Source organism: Leptonychotes weddellii, chromosome 1, assembly GCF_054177405.1.
Source record: "Leptonychotes weddellii isolate Sample4059 chromosome 1, ASM5417740v2, whole genome shotgun sequence".
Lineage (NCBI taxonomy): Eukaryota > Metazoa > Chordata > Mammalia > Carnivora > Phocidae > Leptonychotes > Leptonychotes weddellii.
In genome coordinates, this window is record NC_138369.1 from 63,192,618 (window position 1) to 63,216,050 (window position 23,433).

Here is a 23,433-nt window from a genome sequence, read left to right on the forward strand (position 1 = left end):
AGTGCCAAGATGTTCATCGACAGATGAATGGATAAAGAAGATGTGGTATATGTATACAATGGAATATTATGCAGCCATCAAAAGGAATGACATCTTGCCATTTGCAATGACGTGGATGGAACTGGAGGGTATTATGCTGAGCGAAATAAGTCAATCAGAGAAAGACATGTATCATATGACCTCACTGATCTGAGGAATTCTTAATCTCAGGAAACAAACTGAGGGTTGCTGGAGTGCGGGGGGTGGGAGGGATGGGGTGGCTGGGTGATAGACATTGGGGAGAGCATGTGCTATGGTGAGCACTGTGAATTGTGCAAGACTGTTGAATCACAGACCTGTACCTCTGAAACAAATAATGCAATATATGTTAAGAGAAAAAAAAGAAGAAGATAGTAGGATGGGAAGAATGAAGGGGTGGAATTCGGAGGGGGAGACGAACCATGAGAGACTATGGACTCTGAAAAACAAACTGAGGGTTCTAGAGGGGAGGAGGGTGGGAAGATGGTTAGCCTGGTGATGGGTATAAAGAGGGCACATTCTTCATGGAGCACTGAGTGTTATGCACAAACAATGAATCATGGAACACTACATCAAAAACTGATGATGTAATGTATGGTGATTAACATAACAATAAAAAAGTAAAAAAAAATGCAGAGAACATTCTCCAGGATAAATCATATGATGGGTCACAAAATACATTGAAGCAAATTTAAGAAGACTGAAATCATACCAGGTACCTTTTCCAACCACAAAATTATGAACATAAAAACCAGTAACAGGAGGAAAACTGGAAAATTCACAAATGTGTGAAAATTAAACAACATACCAAAACTTATTGGATGGAGCAAAAGCAGTTCTAAGAGACAAGTTTATAGTGATAAACGAATGTGTTAAGAAAAAAAACCTCAAATAAGCAACCTAACTTTACACCTCAGGGAACTAGAAAAAGTAGAACAAAATTATCCCAGAGTCAATACAAGTAAGGAAATAAAAAGAACAGCAGATAGATGAAATAGAGATCAGAAATACAATAGAAAATATCAACAATACTATAAGCTAGCTTTTTTGAAAATATAAACAAAATTGACAAACCTTTAGCTAGACTAAGAAAAAAAGAGAAGACTCAATTAAAATCAGAAATGAAAGAGGGCATATCACACTTGATACCACAGAAACACAAAAGATCATAAGATATTACTGTGAACAATTATATGCCAATAAATTGGATAACCTGGAATAAGTAGATAAATTTCTAGAAACAACCTGCCCAGATTGAATACTAAAAAAATAGAAAATATGAACAGACCAATGGTAAAGGAAACTGAATCAGTAATCAAATACCTCACAACACAGAAAAGTCCAGGGCCAGATGGTTCCCCTGGTGAATTCTATCAAACATTTAAAGAATTAATACCAATCCTTTTCAACTCTTTCAAAAATTTAAAGAGGAGGGGACACTTCTGAACTCATTTTACTAAGGCAGCATTACCCTGATATGAAGCCCAATAAGAATTCTATAAGTAGAAGAAAACTATTGGCCAGTAACCCTGATAAATATGGATGCAAAAATTCTCAATAAAATACTAGCAAACCAAATTGAACAGCACATTAAAAGAATTATACACCATAATCAAGTGGAACTTACTTCTGGTATGTAAGAATTGTTCAACACACACAATCAGTAAATGTGATACACCACATTCATAGAACAAAAGATAAAAATCACATTGTCTCTCAATAGATGCAGAGAAAGCATTTGGCAAAACACAACATCCTTTCATAATATAGTCCCTAAACAACATGGATATAGAAGGAATATTCCTCAACATAATGAAGGTCATAAATGAGAAGCTCACAGTTAATATCATACTCAATGGTGAAATGCTGAAAACTTTTCCTCTATTAAAATATCCACACTACCCAAAGCCACCAATAAATTCAATGCAATCCCCATCAAAATTTCAATGGTAATTTTCACAAAAATAGAAAAAAACAATCCAAGAATCATATGGAGCCACATAATACACTGAATAGTCAAAATAATCTTGAGAAAGAAAAACAAATCTGTAGGAATCATTCTTTCTGATTTTAACTATATTACAAAGTTATGATAATCAAATAGTATAGTATTGGCATCAAAATAAACGCATAAGCCAGTGAAATAGAATCTAGAGCTCACAAATAAACCCTAGCATTTACAGTCTGATAATCTTTAACAAGGAGCCAAGAATACTCATTGGAGAAAATATCATCTCTTCAATGAATGGTGTTGGGAATATTGGGTAATCACATGCAGAAGAATGAAATTGGGCTTCTATATTATATCACTCACAAAAACTAATTTGAAATGGATTAAAGACTTAAACATAAATCTAGAAACCATAAAACTCCTAGAAGAAAATATAAGGAAAAGCTCCTTGGCTCTGGTCTTGGCAACAATTTTTTTAATATGACACCAAAAGCATTAGGAACAAAAGCAAAAAGAAATAGATGGGACTACATCAAACTGAAAAAGCTTCCACACCACAAAGGAAACAACAAAATGAAAAGGCAATCTACAGAATGGGATAGTGGGTTGCAAATGTCATTTATCAAAAAAGGGGTTAATATCCAAAATATATAAGCACCTCCTGTGACTCAATAGCAAAAGAAATTTAAAAAATGGGTAGAAGAACTGAATAAACATGTTTTTCCAAAGAGAACATTAAAATGGCCAACAGATACATGAAAAGATGCTTGACATCACTAATTATCAGGAAAATGTAAATCAAAACCTCCATGAAATATTACCTCACACGTTAAAATGATTATCATCAAAAAGACAAGAGATAACAAGTGTTGGCGAGGATGTGGAGAAAAGGGAGTTCTTGTGCACTGTTGGTAGGAATGTAAATTGGTACAGCCACTCTAGAAAACAGTATGGAAGTTCCTCAAAATATTAAAAAAATAGAACTATGATCCTGAAATCCCACTTCTGGGTATACATCCAAAGGAAATGAAGACAGGATGGCAAAGAAATATCTTCCCTTCCATGTTAATTGCAGCATTATTCACAATAGCCTAGATATAAAAACAACCTAAATGTCCATCTATGAATGAATGGATAAAGAAGATATGGTTTATATATACAACATAATATTATTCAGCTGTGAGAAGAAAGGAAATCCTGCCATTTGTGACAACATGGGCAGAACTTGAGGGCATTTTGCTAGGTAAAATAAGTCAGATGGAGAAAAACAAACACTGTGTGATATCATTTATATGTGGAATATTAAAAAGCTGAATTCACAGAAACACAGTATAATGGTTGTCAGGGGCTGGAGGCTGAGGGAAATGAGGAAATGTTGGTCAAAGGATACAAAATACCAGTTATCAGATGAGTAAGTTCTGGGAATCTAATGTAGAACATGGTGACTATAGTTAATAATACTGCATTATATACTTGAAAATTTCTCAGAAGGTAGATCTTAAATGGGTTCTCACCACAAAAAAAGAAGTGGTAATTATGTGAGGTGATCGTGGTGTTAACTAATCCTACTGTGATAATCATTTTGCAATATATTAAGTGTATCAAACCATTATATTTGTATACCTTAAAATGACACAATGCTTTATGTCAATTATATCTCAATAAAACTGGGGGACAAAAAAGAAATCAAATATCCCAGCACCACTAAAAAGACTAGAGAGAAGCATTTGCAGTTTTACAATTTGCTTGCATAGAACAAGGCTTTGGAACCCAATCGACTTGGGTTCAAATCTAGCATCACTGTTGGCTACTATTGTGAACTTAGGTCATCCCGTTTCTTCACCTGTAAAATGGGAATAATGCTATCTACCTCACAGGTAGATCCTAATAAGGATTAAATGGTATAATAACTATAAACACTTAACTTGTTTACTAGCATAAAGCAGGTAGAGGGTATTATTCTAAGTGAAATAAATCAGGCAGAGAAAGACAAATACCGTATGATTTCACTTATATGTAAAATCAAACAGACAAACAAACAAAACAGCAGGCTCAAAAAAACAAAGAATAAACTGAGGACTGCCAGAGGGGAAGGGGCTAGAGGGATGGATAAAATGGGTGAAGGGCAGTGTGAGGTACAGACTTCCAGTTATGGAAGGAATAAGCCATGGGGATGGAAGGTACAGCATGGGGAATATAGTCAATGGTATTGTAATAGTGTTGTATGGTGATAGAAGGTAGCTACATGTGGGGTGAGCATAGCATAACATAAAGAGTTGTCCAAAAAAAAAAAAAAAAGAGTTGCCGAATCACTATACTGTACACCTAAAACTAGTATAGCATTATATGTCAACTATACTTCTATTAAGAGAAAAAGAACTGTAATTTCCTTTACCCCGTATAGCCTGTTGTCTGTTTCCTTGCCTCCTTTAGAATAGATACAGTTAAGGGACTTGAAGAGAGTCCCACAGTATACCAGTGGTAAATGCGGAAACAAGGTAGATCACATGCCTCAGTATTTAGCAGATTTCTCCATGCTGGGATGTTAAATTACTAAGAATAAATATTTAACACATAATTCTAACACTACGATTCATACAATAATTTTCTTTAAGGCACACTACAAAAAGCATACAGAAATCATTCAGAGTTGGCCCCACAATATTTTCACATGGTAGGATAACGGTAAGACACTCCTGGCCCTTTCCTTACTTGTTCACTTACATAATACTCCCAGATGAGAGGAGTAAGGATTTACCTGACTGGTGAGTTTAAGAGCAAGAACTCAGTAAGGATGACTCATTTGCTCCCTCCCTTCTCCTTGCGATCCAGCAGACAACACATTCACTGTCTTCTTCTAGGTCTAGTGATACAACACACCTTTAGACCTTTTCAGGGAGGCCCATACTTCTCTGGCACTTGCTGTGACTGGATGGCTAAATCTAAATTGGGCATCCAATATTTAAAGACTCATTTTCTTCATAAACCTAAGCCATATTTTCCTAATATGGTACTACCAGTAATTGAATCAAGAGTTTCGTTTTGTTTTGTTGTCTTAATTTGATGTTCTTTTATTTTTGTTCAATGGGATCAGAATCTACTTGGGACAAAGTGATGCTTTGAATTAGGTCTCTTCAGTCTACAACAATGGTGACCGGAGACAGGATCTTTTCCTTCCAACTTTAAGAACAAATGATTAAAGCCATGAATGGAGATTGTTCATTATTACTTCTTAACAGTATATCAAGAAATGAGCCATTGACTGAGATCAGCCTGTGGACACATTCTTTTCAGAGAGGTCAATTCAAAGAGTTGGTATTTCTTGCAAATTGAGGAGAACTTGTAGTCCACAGACATCCTGCAGTAAAAAAGTATCTGGACACCTGGTAGAGACCTCGATTTACAACACAAATTAAGGTAAAATTTTTCATTGATTTGTGTTTTTGTCAGATGCTAGGAAAGCAGGAAATTCAATTAGAGCACATACTCACCATTTCACCCAAGAGAACATAGTGGAGTCCATGCAAAAGCACAGGGTAGCCCCCACAACCTGATTATGTAAATCATATTGTAGAAGCTAATACAAATATTTAACTTCAGAGGATTCTGCTTCAAAAACTTCAAATAATTAACAAATAGGATTAAGATCAACTCTGACAATTTCAATATTGGGTTTTGTATCCCTGCATTCAGCATCAGGATAAAAAAAAAAAAAAATGAGGCAAGTTGCCATAGCTAACCAAGCAGACACTCACAAATATTTTACAGACTTGTGAAAGACCAACCACTAGTATTTCTTTTACTGACAACTTCAAAAGTTTCCATCATGAGGAAACTAATACTTGGTGTTTGTGAGAGATGTTCATCTGTTGGAAATGTCTTTCACAAGAACATGTGACACAAAGATTCATTTTGGAAATGACACAGAGCAAGGTTTTCATTACATGGCATCAGTCATCCAAGAGTAATGAACTGTGTTAAAACCAACACTGGACTGCCATTCTTTGGAATTACAGTTATTTAGAGAACATTTCATAACAGTGGTGTAGGATATCTTGTCATAGATGTAAAGAGATCATCTCTTTAGATCCAACAGTACAACAGAACAACACAATTTGAAGAAGTTAAGTACTAGAAGAAAATATTTACTGACTCAATTAGAATTTGGTTCATATGAAAACATATCTTCTGAGAAATGCACCATTGTGATAGATTGAAACCAGAGAACTCCCACAAAAAATAGAGGAGGAAGCTTCAGTTTGTTTCCCAAGATTAAGAATTCCTCATATCAGTGAGGTCATATGATACATGTCTTTCTCTGATTGACTTATTTCGCTCAGCATAACACCCTCCAGTTCCATTCACGTCGTTGCAAATGGCAAGATCTCGTTCTTTTTTGATGGCTGCATAATATTCCATTATCTATCTATCTATCTATCTATCTATCTATCTATCTATCTATCATCTATATATATCTGGAACCATGAGAGACAATGGACTCTGAAAAACAAACTGAGGGTTCTAGAGCAGAGTGGGGTGGGAGGATGGGTTAGCTTGGTGATGGGTATTAAAGAGGGCACGCTCTTCATGGAGCACTGGGTGTTACACACAAACAATGAATCATGGAACACTACATCAAAACCTAATGATGCAATGTATGGTGATTAACATAACAATAAAAAATTTTAAAAAAATAAAGGAGGAAGTGATGGTGGTGTATCCATCTCTTCCATTATTAAGAAGGTGTGGGATAGAGATGATAACAAAGCCCAGACGTGTTAGCTCACTAAAAAGTCTGCTCTATTTTGAATTACTATAGAAAATTTTTTCATAACAATCTCTTGTTATGAGATTATACTGTAATTTACTCTCCTCATTTCTTTTTGATCTCTGTTCAAATATTACCTCATCAGAGAGACTCTCCCTGACCACTCTATCTAAAATGCATCTCAGCCCAAACTTCAACCACTATCTTCCTCTCCTATATATTTACTATCTTAACCACTTTTACTTGTCTTAGAGCCACTTCTTACTAATATATTGTATTTCTGTGTTTATTTTCTGCCTTCCACCAGAAGAATGTAATTTTCATAAAACTGGTTTAATGCTATGTCTTTAGCATGTAGAGCAATCTTGATACATAGTAGGTGTTCAACATAAATGTGCTGAAAAACTAAGAGAATGAAAGAGATTTCTACCTAAATGTTAGGCTATACCTCTTATCCCCCTGAGAAACATTTTTTGATATGGACAAATGATAGCACATAGGCTTCTCTGATCCTTTGATTTTGTTGAAAACAAAACAAAACAAAACAAAAACACTTGGACATTATTTTTAGGATATTAGCATTCCCAGACAGAACTTGCCCATCATTATATTAAGTATTGATTGAGTTTCCCACCCAGTCTCAGGAGTATCACCTCTATTGCCTACTGAGCTTGCCTTTGAACAACGCCTCTCTCCTTCTTACATAAGAGCCTTTGAGAAGCTTCCTTGTTTGGCTGAATTACCAGTAGGCCTGACCCCACTGAGTGACCCATGGACATCAAATAACCTGCATACTCTCATATACCTAGGGATGTAAAAGCAGAGACTATTAGTAGGGCCTTAGATGATAGGAGTCTGGCTGATGAAGTCCAGTATATGCCTGTGCATTCAGAAGAGCTGCTTTGGTTGATAACAAGCCACATCATGAGGCTAGTGGTTAAACTTTAAAAAATTTTTCAAGAATATTCTATGAAGTTGGCCTTCCTTCAATAAAATTCTTCTACTAGACTATAAACAGGGTTAGGTACTAACCACTAGGGTAATGTATTTTTAAATTAAGTTTATACATATACATATTTTAATTTACAGAATTTATTTTCCTCTACTCATTGATTTTTCATTTTTTATCTCTTCTGATCTTGAGGGGAAAAAAATCATTTATTTTTTTTTCCCTTAAAGAAAACTACTCTTCAGATCATTGATTTATGGAAGAGAATTCCTTTCCTCCGGTCCCAATCTGGTTCTCTGCCATAGTTGTCATGGGATTTTTGTACTATCCCTGATGTGCTTGACATTCTCTTGGACACTTGGTCTCTTTTGCAATTGCTTAACTTCGATTTATTCATATCCCACAGTGAGGTGAATCACCTTTGGTGATTGGAATAGCATCGCTAAAAGTAGACCTGAAAAAGCCTTTTGTAAGGGCCCTGAGGAGCAGGTGACTTTTTGTGGACTTTTCATCTAGAAAGAGATGTGCTCTGTTTACTTGTGTTTAGAATTGACCGATAGAAAATAAGAAAGAGGCCTGCTAAACGTGAGATAACTCAAGGCTTGGCTGGTAATAATTGCTAACATCCAATATGTAGAGCCATTCCAAAACCTCCAAATTTACATTCAGGAAAACTGTTTCTAAAGCTGTACAGCCTTTCAGTGAGGCCTCGGTGAGGCCACGGGGAATAATGGGCAAGAAAGTCCTCTCTAGAAGGCAGACAGGGATTATATGACTGGCTAACCAATGAACTTACTGCACTGACAAAGCTAGAATTCTATTCCTGCCCCCAGGTTTTGGTATGTACTGGCAACTGGTGATTTCTGCTTGTTTCCCATTCTCTCTGTTCCTGAACGGTGGTCTTCCTTTAGTTCATGTATCCTATTTTTTCTCTACTGTTCTGTACTGTGGGAGTTGGGACAGATAACTCATCTTTTTTTTTTTTTTTTGATAACTCATCTTTTAAGCTTATGAGTGCTAAACCATGAGGAACAGCCATGTCTGAGCCTGTTGGGGATGATGGCATCACCAGATGTGATCATAGGATAAGGCTTTGAAGTAGGCCCCTTTGGGGAAGGATGAATGCATGCCACCCAAAATGTATAAATGGGAAGAATGGTGTAATGAATGTTGGACAGCCAAACAGATGAACTATTCTTAATTTTCTTTACTAGAGGCGAGGGAGCGAAATTATTCATAATCCCAGGCTCTTTCGCAGCTAAGGGGGAAACCATACGACTCAGTTTGGGCCATTATGATGTAAACACTTGGGTCTAAGTTAGTATTCTGGGAAAGCTTTTAAAAGGACAGAATCAGCCAGAATGATCCATCAGCTTCAGCTGCAGCTTCAAGTCCCTTTGTCCTTTTGTTTTTCCTGGCTAAGATGGCGATATCATAGCTAGGCCTTAGAAACAACATAAATGTATAGATGAAAGCCACCCACAGAGAATGGCAGAGAAGTCTTGATCCTCAAGAGCACGCATGCCGAAGCATTTGCCCTTCACTGCCTATTTACAGCCTTCTTATTAATAAGAAAATAAACACCTACAAGGTGAAGCTATTCTTAGCTGTTTTTTCCTCAGCTCTTTTTTTTTATGCTTACAGAGACACATTCCTTAGCCAATGATTTTCTAAATACTTTGAGGTTGGCAAGAACCATAACAGCCAATATTCTTAATCCAGAGCAATCCAGTAGCAATCCCAGGAGACAGCTAGATGTAAATATTCAGAATAAGAGAAGTTTTTTTTCAACTTGATTCTCCAACACCAAGCACAGTGCCTGACACTTAGTAGGTAATAAAAATGTTTGTTGATATCATGTATTATACTTCTCAAGAAACTGTTTCATAATGACATACCACTAAAGCAAACGTTATAATTTATAGAAGGTTCAGTAACAAATTTGAATTTAATGAATAACAACATTCACTGAGGGTGCCTGGGTGGCTCAGTCATTAAGTGTCTGCCTTCGGCTCGGGTCATGATCCCAGGGTCCTGGGATCGAGTCCCACATCAGGCTCCCTGCTCGGCAGGACGCCTGCTTCTCCCTCTCCACTCCCCCTGCTTGTGTTCCTGCTCTTGCTATCTCTCTCTCTGTCAAATAAATAAATAAAATCTTTAAAAAAAAAAAACATTCATTGAATAATTAACATTTATTGAATTTTTAGTATAACCTAAGCACCATGCTAAATTCTTTGTGTATTTTTTTAAATTAATTCTGATAGACATCCTTAGTCCCATAACCTGAATATTATTATTAGAGAGTTTAAGAGATATTTAAATAACTTAGCCAAGGCCACACATCCAGGTGGTATCAGAACCAAAATTCAAGGCCAAGTTTCTCTCTCTCCAAACCTATGCTCTTAACCACTCTGTATTACTAAAATATTCTAAATCTGCTCTCCTCAAAGAAACATTTCCTTTGATCCCTAAAAACTCTTTTTGACAGAACAGCAAGTATACAGAAAATGTTAGTCTGTGTTAATGGTTATACATTATTAATCAATTACCACTTACTGGATGATTTATTGTTTGATTCCTCTTAGTTGACAAATCAGTTGAATTTTTCATATGCACACATTGGAATAAGTTAGCTAGAGCGATTCCCTTGGAGAGCTTCATGTTCATTTCGGGTTGCTACTGGGAACCTAGATTATTTGTCGCATTTTTGCTTTAAAATCCTGGAGTCTTTAAAATGTAGCCCCACAACCTGCATCATAGGATATTGATAAGAACAAGGATGCAGGAGGCGATTCAGTAGATACTTAAATGGCAAAAAATATAGTGCAAGTTTCACACACCCTGCAGATTGCAGGTTTATATGATAATAAATTATAGTTATCACCAGGACAAAGGGAAAAGAAGGCCACAAAATCCAATAGCTCAGTGAGAAATCTGCTAATACAGGTGGTCAAGCTTGCTCCATTTCATCGTCAAAGGGAGGCTATTTATTTGCTTCTGGGTAGTTAAATTACAGAGCCATTTACTGCTGAAAGTTTTCTAGTACGCAGAAGCGGATCTAAAGCTCTGGGCTTTAGATTCAAAGTCTGTGAGAAAAAAAGAGGAATAAGAATTTACTCCACAAACAGCATAATTGATAAGGTAGAAATCTTTCAGCAACTCTAGAAATAAAATAAGTGCCTTTAAACATTTCAATTGGAATCTCCTTACATTGTACATTGTGCAGTGTTGGGCATGCACTAAGGATAAAAATGCTGGCTATAATGGATAACAGTTTTTAGATGCTCTTCAAAATATATTCATTTTGATAGCCTCCTATTTAGGTGAGAGGTCAGTGATTGGTGTACATGTGTATGCGCGCACGCGTGTGTGTGTGTGTGTGTACACGAGACAGAGTGAGATGGACAGAGTTTCCTTGTGTACCAGAATGCTCAGAGACAGAGAAAAAACAGTCATAATGCCTCCTCAGTAGTTATAAAATCAATGCCAACTTTCTTTGCCTGTTGTGCAAGGTGATAGTGATTTTAACCCAACGAGTAAAACTACACATATATTTTTTTTTCTCATAACATTTGAAAAAGTGGAGGTTGCACACCCTGTGTTCATTATTTCTAAACTGCCACAACCTAGCAATTTCTAAAACTTGTTAGTCCATCAATAAAATAAATCAAAGATATTCCAATAATAATTTTTTCATAAGCATTTTTATGATGATTTTCTTGTCAGTTGCCTTTAAGTCCAATTTTAAGTTTTATGCTTTGCATATACTGAGCAACTATATTTTACCACTTGTTTCCTGGGTATAAGTGCTTGCTTAAGTTGCCAGGTAACTTGACTCTTTTGCCAAGTAACCTTTAAACTAAGACATGCATGTAATTAATTACAAATATTAACTTCATCCCTCTCAGTTCATGACCAGATTCGAAGCTTCCAGGCACAGTCTTGATGAGGAATACATTACACAGCTGAAAGAATTCAAATTCTAATTTATATAGCCTCGAAAAACAACTAATGTATCATAAAGGGCAATGAGTTCACCAAAGTAATCTTTGTGGGAAGTGACCCACAGCCAAAGATTAACAGATATGAGTGGTATCAGCTTGCTAAAAGACATCGGAAGATGAAGAAAACCAAATATCCTACCTCTGGTTATCTCAGGTTGAAACTGGAAAATATTATCAGGGAATGTTTGCAACCATAACAAAATCCAAATGACTGAAAATTTGATGACTTGGTCATTATATCACTCAGTTCTTAGGGTATTCGAATAGTTAAGGGTAAAGGTATACATGATGGCCCAAATACATTAGGTCTGAATTTCAAGATCTGTTCGCTCCTCTTTCTAACTTTTGAGACTCCAGAGACAAATAAATTCAGTAATAGTAATCATAAAATTATTTAAAAATATATTTGCAAAATGATCATTAACTTAAAGCAGATATGTATCAAGCGTCTATATGCTATAAATGATTTTCTTAAACTTTTTATTTTGAAATAATCATAGATTTACCTCAAGTTGCAAAGATAGTATAGAGAGATCCCATGCAGCCTTCACCCAGTTTCCTCAAATTTTACATCTTACATAATTAGAGTAAAATATCAAAACCAGGAAGTTGATATTGATCTGCATGTATAGTTCTACCCCATTTTATCACATGTGTAGATTCTTGTAATACCACTGCAATCAGAATTCAAAACTATTTAAAATGCTCTTATTTATTTTCTTGAATATAAAAATACATTATGATTTCAGATAGAAAGCTCCAGACTACTTGTTCTACATAACAACAAATGAGTATTGAAAGTTATTAATATCAAGGTGATTATCACCTAGTAAAACTATATAGAAAGGCCAAAGTGAAATTCTAGCAATACAGACAATGTGTGCTTTGGTTAAACTCATTTCCCTGCAAAAAATCAGATAACCTCATTATTCAGCCATCCGCTACCCCCAACATGAGAGTGAACAGTTTTTTAGCACAGTTACCAATGACAACTTACTGAGAATCATACTACTCCCAAACAGTTTACTGCTGAAAGCCCTAGACACACACACACACACACACACACACACACACACTTTTTTCAGGCAAAACAGAGCACTTCACAAGTGCCCTTAAAGCGCTAATGAGTTCCCCATAACAAAAGAGCATATTAATAAACACACACAAAGAAACAACGAAATAAACCAGCCAGGTTCTTCCAAGCCAAAGCTAATATAAGGTTTCTGGTCTTCCCTAACAAGTAAATATATTTCAAATCTTGCAAACTCCAATTCTGATTCAGCTCACGGTAATGGAGAAATATACCATCACAAAAGAAAAAAACAGTCTAAACCCCAGTCTTACCTTGGCCATCTGTGCCTGCACGCCGTTTGCCTTGAGAGATGCTACTGCCTTCTGTGCAGCTGCAGGGCTGTCAAAATCTACAAAACCGTAACCTGTGAAAACACAAAAGCCCCTGTTAGTACCGCATCTCCATCCCACCGGTGGAAGGTGTGTTTGCGGTCACCCTGGCATTCATAACTCTTGGAGTAACCATGAAGGCTCTCAATCGATTGGCCTTAACATGTCAGGAAAGATACCACAATATCATTAAACATAAAATTGTAATTCCCTTATTTTCTGGAGATGGCTCTGGAGATTGGGTATGTAGTCAGTGATCTGATTTGGGCTAATTGGATGAGTAAGGTAATACATTATTTAACCAGGTTCCTCTTTCTTCATTGAATTTGCTGCCAGAATGAGGAGAGCAAAACGTTGAAAAATATAGAAAAGTCTATGTCTATAGTGACTTCTCAAAACCTCAAAAAAGCTGATGTTACTAAAAGCCTTGATAGAACTTAAACTTATCGCCAACAACCTCTGCAGGGCCTAGAACACAGTACACATCTGATATACAAATGTATGTTGACTGTAGGAATGAATAAAGGTTGTGACTGAGAGTTAGGGTCTGAACCTAGTTCTCGTTGATACCTAAGCCCATGCAAATGCACCACAGGACCTCGTCTCACTCAGTGATAACGTCTTAGATAAATTATAGAACTCTTAAGTGATATATGTGATAGAGTAATTAAATAGATAAATATTCACAGCTTCTTTTAAAAATAACAAAAGTAGACCCTTGTCACTTGTTACTTGAGTATAATCTGAAAAAGGCACAGCGGGAGTTCTCTACACTGTCCTCTGTCCTTGTGCCTGTGTGAGCGTGAATACAGAGTAAGTCTAGAGAAATAGCTAGCGTCAATGAAGCGGAATCGGTGGAAAGGGGATTCGGCAGGCCCATAAACTAGCTGATCTTAGTCCAGGGCTTAGCCTCACTGTAATGTCAGCTGCCAAGAATATTTCAAAATAAAAAAGCTCAAGAATGAGTACGAGGGCAGCTTTGTGTGGCATGTCTAAGAAGCCCATCATAGATATCCTCTCCTCATCTGTCAGGCAGGGATCTACTCTGCACTCTCATCCTTATTCCTCAGAAGTTTGGAGGCGAGCTACCAAAGCAAACCTACTAACCATGCTCTGTGACCCACCCCCCCGTAATCAAAGAAGAGCATGAGGGAATTCAATTACCAAGTTGTTTCTTTTAATTAACTTTTTAATTTTCTCCCTTCGAATCCCTTCTTCTTTTTCTCTCTCCCAGCATGTTATCCTAAAATGAACTTGTTACACAGCAGTGTACCATAAAATGCTCTTGAAAAGCTGGGCAGAGAAGCTGTGAGGTTTGTGTTTCTCATCCAAAGGGAAGCCTCCTCTGTAAGTCCCGCTAATTCTTCTCTTCCCACAAAATTCAAACTATGTGAGTAATAGGAGTATTACCACCCACTAAGATGAGTCAGGGGAAATAAAAGCAGAAAGAGAAAGGGGGAAAAGAACAAAATAAGTCAAGACGTAGAATCAGGGGGAACAGAAAATAAAACTAAAATGGAGACATTATCTCCTTTGTACCACGTACTGTGCTGGGTGGCTGACATGTTGATCCCTGGGGGAATGATGATGTCAGGTCTTACTGGCCTCGTGCCTGCCCATTCATGGATATGTGAAGAAACAGAGCCTCAAGCAAGGTGGCACAACTAGCCCCTAAATTGCAAGCTGCTTAATTGGCGGGTCCAGGATTTGAAGTAAAGCCCTCATAAGCCCTTTCCAAATGCACCACACAACGAACTACTTTATAACCACACTTTGCAAACTCTTTTGAGTAGATCCTGAAGCCCACCAGGGAGACGACACAGTTCTCGAAAATTCCTTGATTTTGAAGTCAGGACATAGAAAAAAACACTTCCACAAACGTATTCAATGCAGTTCACTCAGTCAGTACATTTATTAACGGAGCGGTTGAATTCTCAGTAGAACTGGCTAAGTGAGGTTTGACAAGGTGTCCCCTCCCACCTCATGCTTTGGTCAATCATCCTCATCCATTTACATGCTCATTCTTTCATTCAGTAAAGAAATTCTATTTCAGGCAACTTTGCCAGGCACATGGTATATAGGAGTTAAAAAGAATAGTCCTGGGGCACCTGGGTGGCTCAGTCGGTTAACTGTCTGCCTTCGGCTCACGTCATGATCTCAGGGTCCTGGGATCAAGCCCCACGTCGGGCTCCCTGTTCTCAAGGAAACTGCTTCTCCCTCTCCTCTCTGCTTGTGCTCTCTCTCTCTCTCTCTCTCTCTCAAATAAATAAAATCTTAAAAAAGAAAAGAATAGTCCCACTTCCCACACTTACGCATTTTTAGAGTTGAGTTGAGAGATATAAACAAATGACATAAAACAAATAACTATATAATGAATCTATAATTAGGTGCTTGAAAGAAAACAAAAGCATGTAATATAGAATCTAACAATGGAGTGCTCATTATTGAAAGTTAAGGAAGCAGTGGCATGAAATGATTTGCATTTCTTAAAATATCCCTCCAACTGGCTTCCACAGAAGATTGAATGGTTGTGGAGAAGGTGGGCAGCAAGAGTGGAATCAGGAGAAGATTTAGGGGCTATTAGAGCAATCTGGACAAATGGTGGCTGGTGATAAAATGGCGGGGATGAAGTGGAGGATTTGAATTATATTTTAGAGGCAGAATTATCAGGACTTGATGATGGATTGACTAGCTTGGGAGTAAGGGAGATACAGACGACAAGGCTTACTACTCATTTTTCAGCAGAAGCCACAGGGTGGGTGGAGATGTGATTTACTGAAGTGGGGAGCCTGGAGGAGGATCCAACAGGGGAGAGGGAAAATTAAAATATCGGTTGAGTCAGAAATGCCTGTGAGACATCTAAGTAAAAATGTCAAGGAGCAGTTGGATGTATTAGGCTGGTGCTCAGAAAAGAGGCTAGGATTGGAAATATAAATTAGGAGGTCAACAACATAAAGATGTGATTTACAGAGACAGAAATAGACAAAAATGCCTAGTGTAAGTAGAAACCAAGGGCCCAGGTTCGGAGCTTGAACAACTTCAGCATTTAGGTGACAGGTAATAACAGGAGATTGCAAAGGAGGCTGCAGGAGAATCAGAGAGGAAGAGGGACTGAAAAGGGAATAGTATGTCTCAAAGCCAAGGGAAGAAGGTGTTCCAAGAAAGACAGAGAAATCAACTGTCACGTGCCATGGACAGTGTGAGCAAGATGAGAGTTGCAAATGTCCAGTGTGCTTAGGAACTTGGGTGTCACGATCATGATTTGCTTCAGGCCAAGTGGTGGGGATTGAAGCCTGCTGGACTAGTTGAAGAGTGAGAGAAAGAGGAGGAGGTCGAGAGAGTGCCTGCAGTTCTCCTTGCTGTTATCTTGCTGGGAAGAATTAAGAGACAGGTCCGCTAGAGGGGTAATATGAGGTCAAACGAGTTGTTTTGGTTTGTTTTAAGATAGGAGATACCACGGATATTAACCTTAGCTGTACACTAGAATCACCTGGGGAGCTTAAAAAAGAAATACCAGTGTCCATTTCTCACTCCCAGGAAAGTAAATCAGTATCTTTAGTAATGTGCCCAGGTGTTTACACACACATACATACACAACTGAGTGCATGTGTGTGTGTGTGTGTGTGTACATGTATGTTCCTCAGCTGATTTCAATGGGAAGCCAGGGAACTACAGAGGATTCATTCAAGTTATTCAACAAATGTTTATTTGTTGCACCCACTATGGGACTGTTCTTGGCAATTTCAAATAGGAATAGGAATGATCAAGCAGAAAGCAAGAGATCAAAACTTCAGGAGGGCAAGGGGATAATTTATAGAATAATGTTCCTGAAAAGTGAAGGAGTGAGAGAATGTGGAACACATATGCAGTGCTGCCCTTACTAAAAGAGGGATCCTTCCCTTAGCTCATTTCAACTTGATGGCAGAAAAAGAAAAAAGATCACTCTTGGTTAATGAGTGTTATTTATTCGTATGTACCCGGATGTTGGGACTGTACTTAACACATAGCCTGTGCTTAAGAAATATTTGCCAAATTAATTAAAGGCATGTTTAAAAGGTGCTAATACTTCACAGACTAGAGTGGGAATTAACTGATTAAAACGTCTATTAATATATTTTGACTATAAAGAACAATATAAATGCCAAATGGTCCCCGTCTGGCTCCGCCATGCTGCCCCCCAGCCAGGCAGCCCCCGATTTCAGGACTGCCTCTATTCCAACATGGCTTCTTCTCTGGCTCCCTCCCTTTCCTTCAACCCCCACACATTACACAGGATATTACAAAATCACAATGCTGATCTCCAGGGCTGAACTTCAGTCCAGACAGAAGAAATCTCTGTGAGGGAATGAGACACCTGAGCTTTCTCTGAATCAGGGAGGGAACGGATGAACTTTGAGAAGAGTGTATTTCTAGAGCCATCAGGCCAGCAAGGAGAGGGGTGCCTCTGTACAAAAATATCTCTTCTACAGAAGACTCCACCGCAACAGGGGTGCTCAGATCCCCTGACACAAAGTTACAAATGAAGAATAAGCCACCAGATATGAAATATTTCACCAAGCTATGTGTTTTCCATGCATATTTCACTAATTAAAATGAAAGTGCAGAGGTAAAAATGTCTCAAGCAGTCCCGAAAAACACTCTGACTGTAGAAATGCACGTTGCATTCCTGAGTTTTATGTGACGGTATACACTACACGCAACCAGGAGAACAAAACGAAATGCAAAGCCGCTCCGAAAGAATAATGATGCATTTATTACCAAATAAAGTGACTTCAATTTGGTTTCAATTTGTTTCCTTAATGAAAGAGAATCAAGTCTGGGTACAGGAACCTCTGCACCTACATCTGGAGAGGGGCAGGGTAGGGAGATTAGTTCAGCTCCAGCTAATAATGCTTTATGGTCACTGCTAAAATCCTCCCTAAAACACTGGTGAAGGGAAACCGTCGCAAACACAAGCCCAAGTGACTGCACGCACACCAGCCTCACTCCCTCAATTACATAATTAAGCTTGGCAGCAGGTTCAAATGAATAAAACCTGAATGTCACTGTTTTCTCCACACACCCCTGTCCTTGTTTTTCTTCCTTGTCAGGGGGAGAAGGCCAGCGGTTCTGCAATTAGCGGGAAGCAGAGCAGTGAGAAAGAACCAACTCCACGCTAATTAGGTCATTCGCCAAATGCACTCATTCCATTGGCAGATATAATCAATGCTTTCCTGAAATGCCTTAAACTTGGTGTGTTAATTTAAAGCTTTGCTATTTTTATTGCACCACAAGCATGGTGACTTTATAGAAAAAATACACACACACACACACACACACACACACTTAGAAATTGTAACCGAGTTCTACAAACAATGGATTGGCCCAGTGGGTTGCATTTGTAGGCAACTTCTCTGCGACCTTTGCCATTCAACTGGACCACTGTGTGACAATCCATTTGCATTTTGTTAAAAGTCTCTTTGCCACCTTCACCAGCCTATTTTGTACTCCTCTGTTGCTGCTCGCTTTTCAAATTTTCTATTTAAACTGCTTACCCGTTTACCAACATTGGGATTTCTACGGGGGGCAGCAGGGAGACATTAAAGCCAGAACTCCTAGTTCGGATTTGTGGTGGCATCTAGTCAGTGGAGGGAGACTTGCTCTCAGAGTGAACTGCACACTAAATCTCACAACATTTGCATTGCTCTTCTTCTTCAGAATGGCTGTCATAAGCCCACTTGAAACACAGATGGCTTGATGTAACACCCAACTTCTTTCAAAGACGATCCAGCTGTGAGTCAAATGCGATTTTTAAACAGAATAAGCGAACACTTTGTCTGGGAATTACACGTTCAACTGAAATTCTACTCAAATTGAACAGTTGAAGATGTTTAAGAATTGCCCTCCCATCAATCCCCCCTCCTTCTGTTTCGACTTAATGATATTCTGTGGCTCTCATCTGAGCACAGAGCAGACAACCAGAGCTTGAGGGAGGGAAGGTGACCTGGCAGAAGGGAGGAGTGGTTTGCAGGCTTCCTACAGGTCCGGTGGAGTCCAGGCTGCCTCCTTGCCTTGCATTTCGGCTAATTTCTCTCGCATCCCGAAAATGTTGAGTGATTGCTGAATGTCTTTTTCTTATTATTGCATTTCCTAATTCTCTGCATTATGTGATCAAAGAAGGTGGTTGCAGGTAGCACTGATAAATTCTTCACCCCTTGTATATCTATAAAACCAAACTAACCAGAAACCCCAGTCATGACTTCAGTATCTTCTTTGCGGTGATTAGTATAATGAAGCAAGGGTACTAGAGAGGAACCAGAATAGCCATACAGCCCAACTTAGATGTGTGAAAAATAAAGGCAAAAGATAAATCCTGCTAGAATGCAAAAGCCAGCACAAGAATGCTTATTTTGAGCGAAAGAAAATTTAAGCCATTAAAATCTGAAATCACCTATGCTTTGAAACATCTTCAGAAAGTAATTTGGAATGATTTTATCCAGAAAAAAAAAGACAAGCATGTGTACTTTCTCTGCAAAGGGCTACAGCCCTCAGATGCTTAGCAAATAGAGGTAAATAAGAAGGGTAACAACGTCCTATATACAGTGAATAGATTACTTCACTAGATTCCCCTGATGTTTAAACTTAATTACCCAAACATTCTGATATTCTGGTGCCAGAAACACTAAAATGAGACATCAATTTTTGGAGTAGGATTTACCCATTAGGAGGAATGCCTTTAAATCATGATGTGACTTTCCTATTATTTCATTTACTGAACATCTACTATGTGCAAGAAAGATAGCTCGCTAGATGCTGCAGGGAAAACTAAGACTCTAATATAGTCCCTCCTGTCAGGCAGTTTAATGGTCTAGTAGCGTAGATAAGGAAATTTAAATACAATAGCCTTTTTTTAAAAAAAAGATTTTATTTATTTATTTGAGAGAGAGAGAGCATGGGACAGAGTGTGAGAGAGAGAGAGAGAGCACAAGCAAGGGGAGAGGCAGTGAGAGAAGCAGACTCCCCACCAAGCAGAGAGCCTGATTTGGGACTCCATCCCAGGACCCTGGGAGCATGACCTAAGCCAAAGGCAGACACTTAACTGACTGAGCCACCCAGGAGCCCAATAGAGAGTCTTCTAACACATAGGGGGTTACATTAGGTGAGCATATGCAAAATGCCATGTTTTCCTTCAGTATAGTACACATGGTTTTGTGTATACAATTCTGCTAATCAGAGATGAACGCCTGATTCAACATGCACAAACCCTTTCGATGTGTGGCATGATGGTAAAATTATCCATATTTTAAATTTATGTTTGTATGTATTATTCTATCTCTCTGTTTGCCAGTTTTTGTGCACAGCAGAAATGAATTAAGTTAAATACAAAGTATGGAGAGGAACCAGCACCACATAAAAAAGTGAAAGGAAAATGCTAGTATTTCAACATGGCAAATATTTCTTCCAGGTGGGGGCAAAGTCAGTACATTTTGTACAAACGACAAAAGGGAGCACCAGGAAAAGAAATTAGATCCCATATGGCATTTCCCGGCAGAACAGAACAATTACAAAGACAGACAAATTTAGGGAGAAAAGTACTTAGTAGTATACCACTTGAAAATGGGACACTATCTCATTCCATTTATGTTGCACAGAAAGTCTTATTAAACCAAACACAAATTCAAATCCCCAAACTCACTTCCCTACTCACCCCGTTCAATTGATTTTTAAATGAGAGAAATTGCTTCTTTATACTGAGTAAAGTCAAAATTAAGATCAGGATCATCATTTATGGGCTTAGAGAGATCACTATGCTTTATTAAGATTAAAGAAACTCACTGATTTGCCAAGGTCTTCGATGAGACTAACCATTATTTTATTATAATATTGCAGAGATTAAGGGAGCAGTCTGCTTGGCTGTAATTGGGCAGATTAACCTCTGTGAATCATCTTGCAAAGCCCTCCTTTGCTAACAGGCAGTGTTCAAGAATACAAAGAAAATATATGTCTTGTGTGAACGTTTGGTCCTATGTGTCTCTGCCATCAACAGCAGAGGGATGTACAAACATGTAATGCTGTGTGGCTCCAGGAGCCAGCCAGGGTACTGATAAAATAATTCCATTGAGTTTGTAACTATGATGGAAGCAAGCTGTAACTGAACACTCTAATTATATCTCTACAATCGCAGCGCACAGTAGGGTAGGCAAAACTAGCTATGATTTCATTCCTGAGTGCCCATCCTGCCCTCCCTCTCCTTGCTCTGGTCTTATAGACTTGGGGAATTGTAGATGATTCATCCATCAGAAAAGCAGAGATGATGGTCTCAGTGTGTGAGAATCCATGGAAGGAGAGTCCCATGCCTCCACCCCCAGGCCCCAGGTGCTTTAATGCACAGTGACACTCAATGGCTCTAGCTGATGGCCTAGGAAGCATGTGTGTAGTCTTTCACATCCTTCTAGAGCAGAGACATCCCCTGACCCATGGCCATTCATCTTTAGAGGATGGATATTGTAGCAGAACTAGGCAACCACCCAGAGGGATGCATTAAGAAGCTCAGTGCAAAAAGGAAGGAAGCAGAGGTGAATCCTACATATAGGTTGACTCTTTTTAAGAAGGATGTATTATCTGTGAGTCTCTGTTTTTGCTATACTCTACATTCTAGATATTCCCTCCACTGTCTTGTCACTTCATCTCAATTTCTGCACAAGGCCCGGTATTCCTTTAAACTTTTAAATTTCCTGGGAAAGGCTCCATGCATGATTTCCTCCTTCTAAACCTTTGACAAAACTCACTTTGAAACCCTCAGGAAGCTTCTGTTTAATAAAAGTCATGCATTTTCTATTTTAAACCCATATTTTACTGGATGCAGTTTTCAGTCATGTGTTTATAGGCCTTATTCCAAGTATTTTAAATAAATGTCCAAAAGTACTGTCCCTAGCACTATGAAAAATGGTGTCTTTTACATCCTATTAGATCCCAAATTACTTCTTTTCATCCCACCTGATATAACAAATATGATTCTAGTTCTGTATTCAAATTTTAAAAATAAAGAAACTTATGTGTACATATAGGTAATTGATAGTAACAGAATGCATGGGGTAAAAAAATAAATAAAAATAAAAAATGAAAATCAAGCCAAACAAAACAGTATTCACTGAAATAAATGTAAGTTCCTTTCTACTTAGACCTTAGCACTGTGGTTCACTTTCCCAAGAAACTCTCCTATGATTCCTTCTGATGTTCTAACTTAAAAAAGCAACCAAAAGTTAATCTTGAGCTCTACTATTGTATGCATTAGAAGCACTTAGGGACTTATAGAGTGATAAAAATTATTCCTGCTATCAGGTGTGCCTGGGTGGCTCAGTTGGTTAAGCGTCTGCCTTTGGCTCAGGTCATGATCAAGCCCTGTGGCAGGCTTCCTGCTCAGTGGGGAGTCTGCTTTTCCCTCTTCCTCTGCCCCTCCCCCTGCTTGTGCTCTCTCTCTCTCTCTCTCAAATAAATAAATAAAATCCTAAAAAAATTATTTCTGTTATCAAAAAACATGAAATGAAAAGCATTGTATTTAAGATTTTATAAATGGCTCCCCAACTGTCCATTTTCCCCCTAAAAATAAATTGTAGTGTTGTTTTCTTCTAATTTTAAAAGTTATACAATTTTATTGAGGAAATTTCAGTCAATATGGAGGGAAATTAACCATGATGCCACGGCCCAAAAATAAACTGTTCATTTATTTATTTTTTTTTTATTTTTAACCCGAATAGTATCAGATTATGCAGTTTTATAATCTGCTTTTTTCTCTTAATAAGGCATGTGGCTACCTTTCCTGATCAATAAATATGGATTCATATAATCTTGTTAATCTACTATTTTCAACATCCAATTGCCTAGCTCTTTCTTTTCTTTTTTTTTTGATGTAGTGTTCCATGATTCATTGCGAATAACACCCAGTGCTCCATTCAGTATGTGCCCTCTTTAATACCCATCACCAGGCTAACCCATCCCCCTACCCCCTCCTCTCTAGAACCCTCAGTTCGTTTCTCAGAGTCCATAGTCTCTCATGGTTCGTCTCCCCCTCTGACTTCCCCCCTTCATTTTTCTCTTCCTGCTATCTTCTTTTTTTTTTTTTTTTAACATATAATGTATTATTTGTTTCAGAGGTACAGGTCTGTGATTCAATAGTCTTACACAATTCACAGCGCTCCCCATAGCACATACCAACCCCAATGTCTATCACCCAGCCACCCCATCCCTCCCACCCCCCCACCACTCCAGCAACCCTCAGTTTGTTTCCTGAGATTAAGAATTCCTCATATCAGGGGCGCCTGGGTGGCTCAGTTGTTAAGCGTCTGCCTTCGGCTCAGGTCAT

The 23,433-nt window shown here is 38.2% G+C and overlaps 1 protein-coding gene across 1 annotated transcript in view; it reads right to left on the minus strand.

The window, feature by feature from the left end:
- Window positions 1-23,433, minus strand: part of RBMS3 (RNA binding motif single stranded interacting protein 3) — a 668,889-nt gene that overhangs the window by 368,332 nt on the left and 277,124 nt on the right. The window contains exon 4 of the mRNA XM_081826971.1: window positions 13,035-13,126. Coding sequence (XP_081683097.1) covers window positions 13,035-13,126 — 92 coding nt within the window. The remainder of the gene's footprint in view (window positions 1-13,034; window positions 13,127-23,433) is intronic.